General features: G+C 41.2%; 1 protein-coding gene across 4 annotated transcripts; it reads right to left on the bottom strand.

Annotated features, from left to right (window-relative positions):
• Positions 1-1590: 1590 nt before the first annotated feature.
• map7d2a (MAP7 domain containing 2a) lies at positions 1591-14049 on the bottom strand. Of its 4 annotated transcripts, none has more exons than XM_010795077.1 (17): positions 13663-14049; positions 12296-12388; positions 11771-11857; positions 11603-11680; positions 10907-11070; positions 10627-10723; positions 9761-9850; positions 8048-8154; positions 7846-7961; positions 6571-6923; positions 6318-6465; positions 6065-6233; positions 5846-5923; positions 5708-5758; positions 5483-5522; positions 4099-4756; positions 1591-3559 (listed from the first exon to the last, which is right to left on the bottom strand). In XM_010795077.1, the coding sequence occupies exons 1-17, from the start codon at positions 13697-13699 to the stop codon at positions 3301-3303; spliced, it is 2625 nt and encodes an 874-aa protein (XP_010793379.1). In that variant the 5' UTR covers positions 13700-14049; the 3' UTR covers positions 1591-3300. The 4 variants fall into 4 exon arrangements, with proteins under 4 accessions (XP_010793379.1, XP_010793380.1, XP_010793382.1 ...); XM_010795078.1 differs by having other exon boundaries at positions 5483-5519; XM_010795080.1 differs by having other exon boundaries at positions 11780-11857.
• Positions 14050-15655: the final 1606 nt, after the last annotated feature.

Genomic DNA, 15655 nt, shown 5'->3' with positions numbered 1-15655 from the left:
TTTCGCCTCCACGGAATGGCGACCGATGTTTCCGACCGGGGCCCCAGTTCACTTCTTTTTTTTGGAGAGAGTTTTGTGAACTGATCAGGGCGACGGTCAGTCTCACATCCGGTTTCCACCCACAGGCCAACGGCCAGACCAAACTCCTGTGGGTGGAATACGCCCACAACACCCTGATCAGTTCTGCCACCGGCCTTTCCCCTTTCCAGTGTACCTATGAGTTTCAGCCCCCATTGTTCTATACATTAGAGAGAGAGGTCACCTGTCCGTCTGTCCAGGCATTCATCAGGCGCTGTCATAAGACCTGGTAGCAGGCCCGTGCGACCCTGCTTCAGTCTGCTAACCGGCGTACCGCCGCCGCACTTTCTCTGGTCTACCGTGTGTTGCACTTTGGTTCTCAGCTCATTCGTGAAAGCAGTAAACTGATGCGATGCAAAGATGTGTTGAATCAAAATCTTCGTTTAGAGAAAGTAAACCCGGAGGACATTCATTTCCTGTTTGGTTTGACCGCCACAGCAAAGGCACTTAAAGAAAACTCCAGATTTTGATAACTTTTCATCCTCAAAGCCATCTCCTGATTTTTCAATTTGGTCAGGTGTGTCAAACTGAATTTCCACATTAGTATAATGGTTGCCCTCAAAGGCCAGTTTTAAGTTTAAGACTATACATATCCATATATAGATATAATATATATCAAATGTTGTATATGAAATAACTGCCTCTGCATACATTAATTAATAACTATCTCGAAAAGTAGGAATCTAGGTAAAATATTGTCAACAATCACCTGCCAAGTATTTTTGAAAGTGCCTGCCCTTTCCAAATGGCTTCCAATGGAGCTTTCCTAGATGGTTTGGTGAAACAAACCATCTGAGTCAGGTTAGTAATGCTCCATCACATGTTTTACATCTATTACAGGGTGAATCTTAAACTGAAGCTTGACTTTAAAGCAACCCAATGGAGGTTTCATGTAAGTTTAGTTCTTTCACTCATAGCTCGGGCTGCGGGGGTGCTAGAGACGGGAGCACTTTGATACGACCTTCCTAGCCGGAGATATGGCCGCGTGTTACAATAAACTTCCGTTGGGTCGCTTAAAAACAAATATCGCAAATCGAATCGCAATCGCAATATCTGTCAGAAAAATCGCAATTAGATTATTTCCCCAAATCGTGCAGCCCTAGTGTGTAGGTGTGTGTGTCTATGTCTGTGCGGTCTGGAAAATCTGATTCCCATGAAGGGAAATGCAGTTAGGAAATCATTTCAACAATGCCGCACAACGAAAGCGGTGGCAAGAAGTAGCTTATTTGCGCACATGCACGGAATGAATCGGGTTAATGATACGGATTGGGTTAGTGGCGATGGGGTTTACGGTGCTGCGCATGCAGGGATCCTGGAAGCACCCCGACCTTGCTTGTCTTGTGAAGGCCCATTGATCGCTGCTTGCAGCTTTAATTTATATTGATGTCTCATTCTCTTTCACTGAACTCTTCCATGTTGTTCTTTATTTCACTTCATGTTTGTTTTCTAGTATCATCATTGTCATGTGAACTGCTTGATTAAACACTTATTAGCACACAAAAACAAAAAATGTCAGTTTTACATTTTATTGTTTCAGATAACATTGGTATGACCATGCTAACCATGCACAATGTCTACAGTAATCATTTAACTTAAAAGTTAAGCAGACTGGGATGGGTATGAGCAAACTATAATACACTATGAAATGGTTGTATATCCTCCTTTGCTTTTCCCAAAATCAGTTCATGTGGTACAGCAATGTTCAAATGTGCAAAATATACAGCAAACACTAACTTTCGAATACTATAAGGAGCATACATATTTGGCTACTACAATTAGCATCTGTCGATGGAACACAAGTCTCAATTTGACTTTATACGTGACATAATAATGTGCAATATGGCAGAAATGAAACATTTAAAACAAAGTTTCAAGTTTTACAGGTAACATCATATGGTTAGCAAAAAAATAAAGTAACTAATAAGTTCCTTATACTGTAAGGCATCTCTACTGGAATAACATTTGGACACGAACTGCAATTAAGACATTTAATGCATTTCTCAAGAGAGAGACTACATAATATTTCCTACACAGGACAACACAATACAGCCTGATGGATTGAGAGAAACTTAAACAGCATCTTTATAGCTACAGGATACACTTACAAGTGGATTGCTAAGCAATTATTCCTGCCCCAGTGCACTTCAGTCTTACACATCAACAGCCAAATATCCACTTGTTTTAAATCTAAACTTTATTTGTCTTATAGATTCAAGCGTAAATTAGTGTTGTGCCTTGGAAACCTTTTATATAGAAAGTCACACATACAGAAACTTTTCAAATGACACAAAGCTTCTCAGGCATCACTATTTTCATTGTAAGAAATCTATTTCTTGAATGGAATCCCTGAAAATGAGGTGCCTTGCCTGGGAAATAAATTACTGCAATTTTGCAAAAGAGCCAAATAAAGAAATTCACTATAGTCTGCAACAAACATGTAGTATGTGGGCCATCATTTGATTGACGCCATGATTTTCTTAATGTATAATAACATTCAATTGACAGCTTTGGAATCAACCTCCTCTCTCACATGCATTTAGAAAGTTCCAATTAAGGAATAAAAAGGATAATCAATCAAATGAAAAATGATCAATCCTATGGCCAGACCTCGCTGATGAGGAAGAGTCACTGGAGTTTAGTTTACCAGATATATCCATTAACTTCCAGCCAAATCAATCAGACACATGCATGAATACATTACCTGGGAAGAATATTTTTGAAGCATTTCAATGAGGCAATCATGAAAATGAAATAATCGTGCCTTCGCCATCAGCAACACACTTTAATGGCTTAAGGGGGCAAGTCAGAGGAACAAATGCAGCCATCAATGCTCAGAGCAGGCTTTGCACTGGGACTGAACTGGGACCCAGTGAATAATCTGTGCAGGGAAATTTAGAGTTATTATACGTTAGCAATAGTGACTTTACCTAATGTCTATAATATTCAAAACCCTGATTTTTGCCTTTTTTTGTCCTCTTTTTTCACACATCAGACACACCTCTCCTGCTCATCTCACACACACACTTTTTCTCCTAAGAACAGTAGAATAAGCCAAATCGTGGACACATAGTTGCAATGGTCATTCACTATGCGATTAGAATATAGAATATATGTTTTCTTTATATTGAAAGTCATAGTTTACAGTTTCTGTTATGATGATCTCTATGGCTCTATTCCCATCAACAAAGTGATACAGGGACACACGTTTAAAAGATTAACAGACTACTTGATGCTAAGTTTATTTGAAGAAGGAGGCGACATCACAATGAGTTTTGAGTCAGACATGGGACTCACAACGCCCCCAATGAGGTTCTTGTTGCAGTCGCCCTTGTTGCCCTCAGAGCTCAGTTTGGAGCAGGTGACGCTGCCTGTCAGGTCCATCAGGTCTTCCAGAGCTCGGCTGTTACTCACACTGCTGTGCTGGATTTCATTGACTGGCGAGAAGTTTGTGATTGAAATCAGTTCCTCCTTAGCAACTGGGCTGGAATATAATTTAAAAAAACAATGGTTTATGATATTTGTGGGGCAAGTCTGATATTGAAAAAACAGCCTTTTCTTGACTGCTGTGATATAGGTAAACAATGCACTGCACTGCACTTTTCCTCTTTTTATTTTTATTTCTTTGCAATTTATTTAAATAAATAAGCAAAACAAGAATGTACTATGAGTTAACCTATCAATATGCATTGTTATGTTTATTCTAAGTTTTAAAAAGAGAGGAGAGCAGAGCAAACACCACAAATGCCCAAAATAATGTACTTGTAAATATGTATATTATGGTGGTCTTTATATTACAATACATATTTCTTGTAGTTGAAAGCATACTTATTCATCCCAAATCTCTGTCATGACATTGGAATGAAACAAGAAAAGGTGAATAAAAAATAGAAAAGTGATACAAAACACTATTGCCTCAACAAATAATGCTTTGCGTAACTTTTTAAATGTAAAATATGTTATAGTGGCAGGGGGGCCGTGGGTGATGTGGATAGCGATACTAACAATTCAAGAGGACCTCACCTGACCTCCATGGCCTGCACCTCATCAGAAGACCCCGTCCCCTTCACATTTAGAGGCTCCAGCCTGATGATTGGCGGCGACGGGTGTCCCACTGGCAGGGTCGCCACAGAGGGACTCATCACCTCCATCTGGGACCCTCCTCTAGCAGCAGTCACCACATGATGCAGGCTCCTCTGTTTGCTTACATCAGCAGTTATATGGCTTCTCTTCAAGGCACTTCCTTCACTCTTAACTGCTCCATTCATCATACTACCCTCCCTTTGGTTGACTTTGACATCTGCTGTCGGCTTTGTCTGCTCTTTGTTTATCTGCTCTTTAACATGTGCTCCCTGCTGCTTGTTTACATTCATCTCCACCTCTCTTCCCTGTTGCTTGAGGACACCGGCCTTGCCCTCTCTGTTAGTCGGGCTGCCGGGCTCTTCACTGGTTTGTCTGGTGTCCGGTCTCTTGTCAGAAACACTGCGTGATGCTGTCATTTGATGAGTGTTGTTTGTCATTTGCACACTCTGCTGATGGTCCATCTGTGCTGCTGGCGCTTCTTTCTTCACCGGGATGTATTCCTTCATGTTGACTGAGACATGCTCTTTAACCTGAAACTCAACCTTTTTCACTGCCTGCTCGATCACCTGAGCTTTAGTTTGAACAGTCTTTACTTCACCTGTGGAGAGTGAAGAACAGCACAGTGGGCTTCACTTTACTTGGATTGTCCTGGTCACTCCAAGTGAACTATACTTACTTGATTATTTTCTAGCAGCAATACTGGATGTCACTATCAACAGTATAACTGGTCAAGTTCATACTAAACATTGACATTGGCTCCAATGAGCTGAGAACTTACACTTAACACTCCAAATACAGTTTGAGCTTGCATTGTGCACAGCTTTCCCTCGATAAATCTGCCACGGGTGTTTTCAAGGGCAGCTAATTTTACATTCAACTCCCATGGCACTGATTTACAGTAAAAAGTGCCCTCTCAGCACCAAGAGGGAAGATCTTTTCTCCTGCTCCATTTTCCGGAAGAAAATGGCATAACCTTCACAACATGTTTATGAAATGTATGACCCAAGGAACAAAGCAATTGCTTGGTTGATGAAGACAAGGAGGTTCATTCTTTAGAATTGCCAAAGCCAAAGCCACATTATTATCACATAACAAGATGCTCAGATGAATGTGTAAAAGATGTGTCCCCTATTGAGACTTTACACGAGCCAACGTTAAGATTACTGCTGCACATGCACAAAATAAGCTTATAAAGGAATCTCATCATAAACCATGCATGGTCTATTTGCAATTTCTTTGCTGCAAGGAGTACAGAGAGCGGTGGAGTAAGCAGGGGCAGCAAGCAAACGTAGGTATCTGCATTGCGACTTAAAAGCACACTGACCTGGTGGGGAGACGGGCTTAGTCTCCGCCTGCTCCTCCTTCTGATTCAATGCAGAACAGAGACGATCAAGTCAACGTTTATGGTAATCAGGACACAAAACCAAAGTATCACGAACAATAGTATTTAATAAAGAAGATAACAACAGAAAGTCCGACTTTTAAAAATCACATGTAGGTGTTTAAAGGCAGCTACACTGTACGAGAACGGGCGGCTCTCTCACAGTACCTTCATTTCAGCTTCGGTCTTCCGAGTTCTCTTCATGATCTCTTCAATTCTCTGAAAAAAATAAATATCAACATTACATTTGAAAACATTGCAAAGTTTAAAATATTTTCATTCTGCAATCGGTTTGTTTAAAATTACCTTTTTTCTTAGATTTCTCCCCTCCTCTTCTAGCTGCTTCTGCCGCACGGCTTCCTCCTTAGCGATGACTTGCTCTTTCTGTTAAGATAGGAGAACAATTCAGATAACATGCTAAAGAAATACAATTTTCACAGGAAACAACCAACAATCAGAACCCAATATGTACAGTAACAGGGCAAAAACATTGGCTTTATAATGACCTCTCGCCTCTTTGCCCACCTGAGTCTGTAGCTCCTTGTCCTGCTCCTCCTTCTTTAGTCTGTCTTTTTCTTCTTTAAGCCTGTGAAGATCTTCTTCGATTTTACCCTTTTCCTTGACTTGTTGAGCCTTTGCCTCTTGCTGTTGCTTCTCCTTTGCGAATTGCTTTTTCAGCTGTTCTTGCCTGAGTCTGATTGGAAGGAGCAGACACTCATTACCTCCATTTAAAGACTTCAATCCAATGCCTTTTTAATTGATGTATCAATAGACTCACCGTTCTTCTTCTTCTTGTTCCCGCTTTTTCTCGTCCAGCTCTTTCTGAGCTCGAGCCTGACGCCTACGCTCTGCCAGCAACTTGGTGGCCTCCTCTGCATTTGTTGTGCCAGCTGCCACCTTCCCTGTAGAGGCGCACGGTGCTGAGTCTTGAAAACACACAGAAAAAACTGGTGTTACATCAACAAAGTGTACTCTTACAACTGTAACGAAACACATGTATACTCTAATCCAATAACTTGTATTAAGTCTACCTTTTTTCTTATCTCCGTCCTGAGCGTTGCTGTGCGTCTTCTTCTCTGAGGAATCCACTTTAGGAGACGTGTGGTTATTGTCACTTTTGAGATGCATATCCGAAGGTTCACCTTTAGGTGATCTGGATTTAGTGATTCCAACGTTGACCACATTCTTCTCATCTTGTGAAGAAGGAATTGTGCTGTTGTTGTCCGTATTCTTATCCACTGCTGAGGATTGTCCGTTGTGTTTCTCCACCTTCTTGTCTTCTGCTTTCCTATCATCAGGTGACCGGTTTTGACGATGCCTTGTAGGAGAGCAATGGTACTGATGTGCATTGCAGGGAGACTGGGCACGCATTTTCGAGGCCAGCCTGCACACAGAAGATGTTCCGTTAAAAGATGCCCTTTTTATGCTCATTTTCAGGTCACTTTTTGTATTTTGTGCTTCTACTGTGACTTGTTTACATGCTTTAATGTTCTCTCTGTTGTGATTGGTCAAAAGCTTAGAGATGTCCAGCCCCTTAGCAGACTATTTACATGCACACAAACATATATAACAGAAAGGGGGAAAAAACTCAAAAGCATATAGGGCCCCTTAATGATTAAGTGTTAATGACAATAAAAACATTGAAATATAATGTGTTCAAACAAGGTAGTGCTATCAGCTGACAGCCAGAGGTGGGAAGTAGTGGAGTGCAAATACTTCGTTACTCTACTTAACTACATTTTTCTGGTATCAGTACTTTAATCCACTACTTGTTTTTCTGACGTCTTTTTACTTTTACTTCTTACATTTTTAACACAAATACCTTTACTTTCTACTTCTTACATTTTCCAAACAGGTTCGTTACTTTAGTTTCAATCTGTGTTTAGTGGCGTGATCATTATTATTTAGAGTCATTGCGTGCCTATTGATTTGAACACGGTCGATCCGTGTATCCATCATTTCCTGGTCTTCTCCAAAGAAGAGGGACCAATGAAAACGTTGTCACGTTGCCGTTGTTCAGCATCAAAACATTCATTAGCTAAAAATTACATTATTGTTCTATTAATATAAAGAGAGGTCAGGTACTCTTTAAAACAGTTGGCAGTTATGGGTACTTTTTACTCAAGTAAACTTCGAAGCCTACACTTCTTTACTTTTACTTGAGTAAAGAAGTTTAGTCAGTACTTCTACTTTTACCCGAGTATTTTGAAACACGAGTATCTGTACTTCTACTCGAGTAAAGGATGTGTGTACTTTTGCCATCCCTGACAGCCATGTTTGCACACCTTTCACCAAACAAATCTTACTTGGAGGTAGTAGGGGACGCCAAGTGCCTTGTGACACTTGCAGGGGATTCAGATCTTCTGAGAGGGGATCCGCAGCCCGGGGATGCAGTTCTTTTCTCTCTGCGCAGCCGCTCTTTCTGCACAGAGTAGGCGGATTAAATACATAAGATATTGCCGATTCTACCCAATTATGATATATATACAAATATGTACGAGGTCTGACCTTGGGGGTATTGGGGGTGGACTGCGATCCTCCTTGAAGTCCAGCTCTGTTGTGATCTGCAGGGTTCAGCGAGCCGCGGAAAGGGGACCGGTGAGGGCTGCAGGGCGCTGCGTGATGACAAACAGCATGCTTATCAAATCAAATGATGGCAAATCACAGGTGAAAAAGGGATGTTAATACAGTTGCCAGGGGAGGGTTTGACCAGACAGTGTGTGTAGCACCCAGCTCACAGACCATTTTTTTCTGTTGCATTTAAAGCCACAAGGTAATAGGTATACATTTATCAGCGATATAGGCTTCCATCTTTAACTGAGGGATACATTTTTCTTCTCCTATTGAAATGTTGGTTCTCAGAATTTTGGTAGAAAAACATGGAAGCTCAAATCTAATTATTCCCTGCTAAACTTTGTCCAAATCAATGCCCAGTCTTCTTTTGGACAAACTTATTTTTTGCTCTGATTCTGCCAAAAAAAGAGGCTATTGATTTCCCAGAATTAGATTAGTCCCGATTGAGGATAGGATATTGAACACATCACAGTCAGATATAATGGGGTATGTTAATGGCATTAATCCTGGGGTTGTATGCTATGCACTGGGATGAAAGCAGACCATAGGCAGACACATACCAGCGCGGTGGCTACGCACACAGTCCCAATTCCCAACATTTCTGTCCTTGCCACACCAAAAAAAGCAAATGAAAACACACATGGACTTTGTGCAAACCCACAATCACAATAGCAGAGGCCCTACGTACAACATGAAGCAGTCTTCTTGCGATCATTTGTTACTTCTGGTCCATCTGTCACCATCTGTAAAGAGTAATCCCTAAAGGCTGCAGCGCTCTCAGTGGGATGACTATGTCTATTTTATTTCTATTCTAGGTCATGTGCAATTAATCTCCAAAAATGTCTGCTCCACTTTTGAACCACTTAGCTGCCTTCATTTTTGAAGCGAGGGTAAAATGAAACAAATACTTTCATAGTTATCTACACACAGTACAAATAAAACCACAAGTGTTTAGGATCACGTCATTCTGATCTCGTGCCCTTTGGCCTGTTTTTAATTACGTGTGACTAATCTGGGGAAACTAATCCAGAGGTTGACTTCAAGGGAAATTTGAAAGCGAACCATACAAACATGCTACTGAAACAAACATTTGAATATCAGACTAAATGTGGCAAATTAATGAAGGAAAAGACACACATTTTGTTAGTGTCCTCTTTTTTCTACATCGTGATCTGCTTGCTGCCAAACTGCAGAGTCTACAAGAGAGGGAGGAATGAAAGTTCCTCAAGAAAATTAGGAAGGTGAAAATGCTCCAGCTTCAAATCTTCCTGAAAATAAGGTTAGACCATTATACGTTTTGGTTTAATGCCAGTAAAGGCCTCGGCACTGATTGCATCTGCCTAATAAATCGCATCCCTGAAGCCTGTCTCCACAGTTTTGCTTCCATCCCCACTTTAATGATGCTAAAAGTAACTGAAGCAGAAAGCACAAACACAGCAGACATACTAAAAGCGTAGAGAACATGCACATTACTTTGCATATCATGCCTCATTTGCAAGTTTTAACAACAGAGCAGCATGCATCACAGCAAGCAACAGTTTGACTTTGGTGCAAGTTGAAATTCCAACTCACCAAAAGGCAAACAAAAACAGTCATGGTAGGTGTTGCATGATACATATGGGAGGGCAAAGGGGGTCTTAACTTTACCAGATTCGCTGACAGCAGGAAGGGGGGAGGCAATGCCATGGGAAAAGGCGGAGACAGCAGAGAAAGGGAGTGGGGCATTGTCACTGTCACCTAAAGGCAGCGGGCGGAGCAGAGCAGAGCACAGCATTATGAACAGTTGATCAATTCCTCGTCCAGCTGCAGAGACCCGGAGGGGAGTTAACATACCAGCAGGGATGTTGTGAGGTCATGTAACCACAACAGGCTTTTGATGTTGTGCTGTGAAGCAATTACGTGTACGTTTTCTACATTTCCGACTTTGTTAACTGCCCAAAAATGTCACTTAAGCACAGATTTATTGTTTTCACATTTACGTTATTAAGATTTGGCCGCACAAGGTTTTTAGTAGACCTATTTCTTTGTATTTAAATGTGTTGTTTTTTCATGTGGACCACTTTGTACTCTATTATTATTACATAGACAACAGTGCTGATATGTAACTCCATCCTGTCTCTGTGGGAAATCAGGAACACATTTTTTCTCATGCGTATTTAGGCAGCCAGGCTGTTGGCCAAGGTCGGGCCATGAAAAAAGGCTTTCTTTTACACACTCACACATGCATGCTAACACACACACACACACACACACACACACACACACACACAAACCTACAGGGCACACACACACACACACACACACACACACACACACACACACACACACACACACACACACACACACACACACACACACACACACACACACACACACACACACACGTAATATGTTGTGGTGTCTACAGCTAAATGCAATGCTTCTGGTAAAAGCAAAACTTGTGTCTAAGTTTAAGATCCTTCATGCCTTGCATTCATGCCGCTTGTATCGAAAACTCTAATCTGTGTTCTTACCGCCTCCTGCGTGGCAGCCTCTGCTCCAGCGTTTGGTCCTCTGCTCCAGCTGAAGGCTTCTCTCCAGAGAGCGCCTCATCAGGGCCTCCAGGCGCTCCTGAACGCAACACAGCAGAGACCATTTTTATACTGTCACCTCACCACTAACTTTGTTTCATTGGCATTTTTACACACCACCAGGGAAAAGTTTTTTTTTGTTTGTATCTTGCGGCAACCACACGTGAAATAGAGTGCATTAGACAGATCATGATTATATGTTTTTTTTGTTTTATCGGCTGACCCTGTCCTCTTCAAGCTGATGCCTCCTCTTCTCCTCCACTGCAGCTCTGCGGAGCTCCTCTCTCTGCCGCTGCTCCTCCAACCGCTTCCAGCGCTCCTCCACTGTGCGTTCGTACTGCAGGCGAGCTCTGCACTCCTTCTCCCTGATCAGCTGCTCTCGGGCCACTGAAAGAGACAAGACAAGGTTTCAAGAAAAAAAGAAAAAAAAGAAGCTAATGGACCGATGTTATGTGAGTAAGAATGAAAAGTCAACTCAAACTCAAAAATGCATTTCAATCTCTTTGCAAAATATCTCTTTAAGACATTATATTTTTTACTTGTGAATAAACACTCAAAATCTTTCAGTGTTACCTGAAGTTCTATGTACTTGAATCCACAGAAAAGACTATCATGAAGATAGAAATCCTTGTCTTCATGAGACAACTGCAGGAGCTGCATGACCTATTTCTGTGGACCACTCTGTTACTATCTCATTGTCTCAAGTGACATAGTTCATCATATCAGAACTCCAGTGAACTTAACTTCAACTGGCCATTGAAGGTCTTCCATAACCAATTAAACTGTTGAGAGAAAAACTTTTCAGGGAAAGCGCACTGACAAATAATCCCAGCAGTGGCAGGAACTTCAGAGCTCATCAGTTCACAAAAATCTGATCCTTTATTCACATTTGTGTCAAAAGTAAAAGGACATCACCTACCCAGGCTTTTCTCCCTCTCCTCCCGTCTCTCTTTGGCTAATCGCATCCTGTCGTCCGTCTTCATATAACCCTCCGCAACTGAAAGAGGAATACAAATGTCAGGAAACAAAAAGTAGGCATTGGAAAGGGAGATAACTTGCTTTTGAACAGATGCAAACATAGACTTACTTTGTTTACCTGCATGGTTATTAGCTGTCAAGTGTGAAGGGGACGCGTGTCCATTTATTTGCGGCTTCTTCTCTGTGCTCGATGGAGCTGTGATGACAGAAGGAGATAAAGCACACTCAGCTTTGTCTAAAGAGGAATGACATCAGCACCTGAGTACTGACCTGCAGTGCTGCTCTAACACCAGCAGAGGGAAACATGTCTGCAGCTCTAGAGGGGCTGCTCTGTGGTAAATGCATTGTATAGCAAAATGCCAAGCAGACCCATGCCAAGGGCAAACTGCAGCAATACGCAGGAGAGAGGGGGAAACCGTCCTTGGCGTGATAGTCCCTCCACACATGCTGAATGCCTCTTCTGATTAGGTTGCTGCTGTGACTGCTGATAACAGAGCAGCCTTGAAACACAAGTCCCTGGGCCTGCAGAGTCTTATCACGCATTCTATAATGTGTCTCTAGTAATTGTGCAATTATCCAAATAATTGTGCGGTCAGTTGGAAAAAAGGGTGCATCATGTGATAGGAACACTCACTAGTTTTTCCAGTTCGGGCCGGAGAGCTGTGACCATTTGTTGGAGATCTCTTCTCAGGGAGCAGAGTGATGGACGGCGGTGCCATCTTTTCACCTGAAGCACAAAACAAATAAAAGATTACACGGAGCACTGATCTTAAGAGAAAGCTGTTATTCTCACATCAATATCACATCATAAGTCTGATAAAAAAAATATGTTATTAGATAAATACATACTCTAAAGATTAGATATTGAGTTTATTAATATTGAAATCTGATCTTGGACGTGTCTCTTAATCGCCATGTAAATACAGAGGTTAAAAAAAAGTTGAATCCACAAATTCCCTGGATCAATATGTGCCGTGTCAGCTAAACTGCCATCAAAAACAGTTACTTCACTTGATGAGGTGAATTCCTCTCTTTTATTGAGTGTACTGAAAGCTGGCAGAAACTCTCATGATGTCAGACAGGAGAGCTGCCAAGCATTAATGCTTTACCAACCTAACTTAACATATACATTCATCATGGATAACTGGTCAAATGTGTTTCCTAACATTATTATTTATTCAGTGGCCACAATCTAATCTACTGGTTGTTTTTAGTGTAGCTTATTCTTATGGTTTTGTGGTGAATACTGCTCATACTCTATGCCCTGTCATAGCTGTTTTATAAAAATACAAGCTACAGAAACAACATTATGTGTACAACTGTCATGCTGCCTTAGGCAACACACATAAAGTGCCTCCAGTGGTCTGTCACTTTGCACTTTCTCATTGAAATAGTAAGTCAATGGGACAGTGGAAAGTATTTTCTGGAACAAATCTCATGCAATTATGTGAAATTCAAATCCACTTATTCCCGAGGGCAAATACAATGTGAGATAATGACCCATGTCAAAGGCATCCCAAAATAGTTTGATGCTCATAATAAATGATGGGGTCTGTCTGGGTCATAGGCAATAACCACTCGTCCTTTCTCCACCCGTTTGAACCCTTTTATCTGATTAAGTCGCGTCATCCCCAAAAATGGCTACACCATTTTTTTGGATCAGAATTAAAAACAATGACTGCAAACTGGTGCGCACAAGAGGCTAATCCTGTTTTGTTGACGTTCACTCGTGATTAAAACAAAAAAAAACATTTAGCCCGTGATTTAGGTTTATTTACTTGGAAAAGTGTAAACCTTTTAGATCTTCTTCCGTCGAAAAGGGTTAGAAAGCCTTAGCGAATAAACAAAACATTGAAGCCCCTCTGCACAGCCAGCATCATTCTCTTAAAGCGGTGAAAATGTCAATTGCGTCATTCATGAGTCTGCTTTAAATCGCGTCGCAAACACAACAATAGAGCCCGATAGCATGACGATACCAAACCAAGCAAACATTCAGCTTACCTGTTATTGCACTGGAAGATGTGACTGTTTTCGCCATGGTGTCACAGGCACAATGCAGCCAGATGTATGGACCTGCTGTCCCCCAAAACACTCTGCAGTGAAGCCAATGCAGCACAGGTATCCGTTTCCCTGCAAGGCTGCAGCAACAAGAGCAGCCACTGTGCACACAACCAATCACACACCATTCAAATGGATGGCCTGAAGGTCATTGTGAAGCCTGGAGAAAATGTCCAGGACAAGACACTGTTGTGCGGATGGATGGAGAAGAGGAGATGATGATGCGCACACAATCGACTTGACTACCCAGCGATCACACCGTGCGTCGCAGCGTAAGCCCGCCCTGATCAGCACAGCCTGCCGGTAGATGGGGGAGATTTCCTCTTCCTCTCTGCACGCAGCTCAACCTCGACCAAACCGAATGAAGCTTCATTAATGCAATGTTGTTTGGCCTGTTTGCCTGAATTAAATATTGTCGTTTTATTTTCTTGTCAGAGAGTAGCAGAATGTTAAAAGGAAATAAAAAGGCACTTCTAACATCTCCGAACACTTTTAGTGTCTGTGGGTCTGATCGGTAAAGGGCTTTATGTGTCAGAGTATTGAAAGCCAAAGACAGAAAGGAATAAGAAACATTGCAACTATGATAAACTGTCCAGGGGTCAGTGGCAATATAGACTGATTCAATGTCTGCAGGACTAATGAGGAAAGTGAAAGGTGCGGCCTGGAAAATCCAGAGATGAGGAAAAACAAGAAGTGCAAGAGAATCTGGTCAGTGATGGAGAGAATGACAATGCCCAAAGCGAATAAAAGGGAACAGTGAGTGTGGTTGTAATAAAGATACAAAGAAATAAGATTTAAACTGAAAAACAATATGTAAGCATTTCAATGTCCTTCATGTGACATGTTCCAAACACATGCTACCTCTCAATGCGATTATTCATGAGGAATGTTCACGTAAAATGCACTGCGTCTCGTCTGCATGAATATTTAAATGAATAACGAAAAATTACGTACAATTACAATGTACTTTAGACAAGATTATTGTAAACGGATAAAAAACTTACTGAAGTGTACCAAAAAGTACAATTCCTCATCATGTGTGAATAGTTCATTTCAGAATATAATATTATACAATTTGATTTTAATAAGTGATGCATTTATTTGTACATATACAGCATGATGTATTCCTTGCATACTTTTGTATTAATGAATCTAAATCTGAATCTAACACTTCGTCATTAAGTAATTAAGTAACTTTAAATGCAATATACGGCTATTGTGTTTAAGAGAGTGGTACTTGAGTACAATGTACTGTAAGTGCTGAAGTTGCCAGAAATTGGAAATACTCAAATAAACAGTACCGCTCCCTCCACCCTGTCGCCACTGGTTAAAAGACCTTTTGGTTAAGTTTGTAGTGTTTAACGGAACCTGAAAGTCCCACTTTAGAGATGTTGCAGGATCAGTGACAGGCATTGTGTGGAGTGTATCAGAGGAGCCCTTAGTTTAGACAACTTCAGGGGGGTGGCGGGGGGGCTTCGAGACCACCTCCGAGATCTAGCATGCTTCTACATGCATGAAACCACTGAGCTATATCTTTAAGGGACTGATTTTAAATGTGTATCCTACCTCTTTTCTTAACAGCAGCAAACAAGAAATAATTGTCCCACTGACAAAACCAAATGTTCATGTTATTTAATTAATATTTTCAGTTTATATAAAAATGTTTTGAAAAAATAATTGTTTTTAATTCTTATTTTATGACTTTTTGTTTTGTTTTAGAAAACAATTTGTCGTCATATTAAATTATCTATATATATTTTTACAAGTTAGATTTTACTCCCCCCCTCCTCACCACCTCTTCCTTCCTCTGCTGATGGTCTGAAGAGAAGAGCTGGTTGTCATTGACAGAAGGTGGTGTCATTCCCAGCTGTGCAACTTATTATGTTGATTATCCTAATGGTTTTGGATGCTTGGTCTACCATTGTCGTGAACCTTT

The sequence above is a fragment of the Notothenia coriiceps genome, unplaced genomic scaffold (genome assembly GCF_000735185.1).
Source record: "Notothenia coriiceps isolate Sejong01 unplaced genomic scaffold, NC01 NC01_scaffold00037246, whole genome shotgun sequence".
NCBI lineage: Eukaryota > Metazoa > Chordata > Actinopteri > Perciformes > Nototheniidae > Notothenia > Notothenia coriiceps.
This window is presented reverse-complemented; position numbering and strand designations above follow the sequence as displayed.

Coding starts and splice junctions, on each gene's coding strand:
- map7d2a (XM_010795077.1), bottom strand. CDS start 13,699: ATGGCGAAAACAGTCACATCTTCCAGTGCAATAACAG. Junction 6,466..6,570: donor GGACGGAGATAAGAAAAAAG/GTAGACTTAATA, acceptor TGTGTTTTCAAG/ACTCAGCACCGTGCGCCTCT. Junction 5,523..5,707: donor AGACCGAAGCTGAAATGAAG/GTACTGTGAGAG, acceptor GCATTGAATCAG/AAGGAGGAGCAGGCGGAGAC.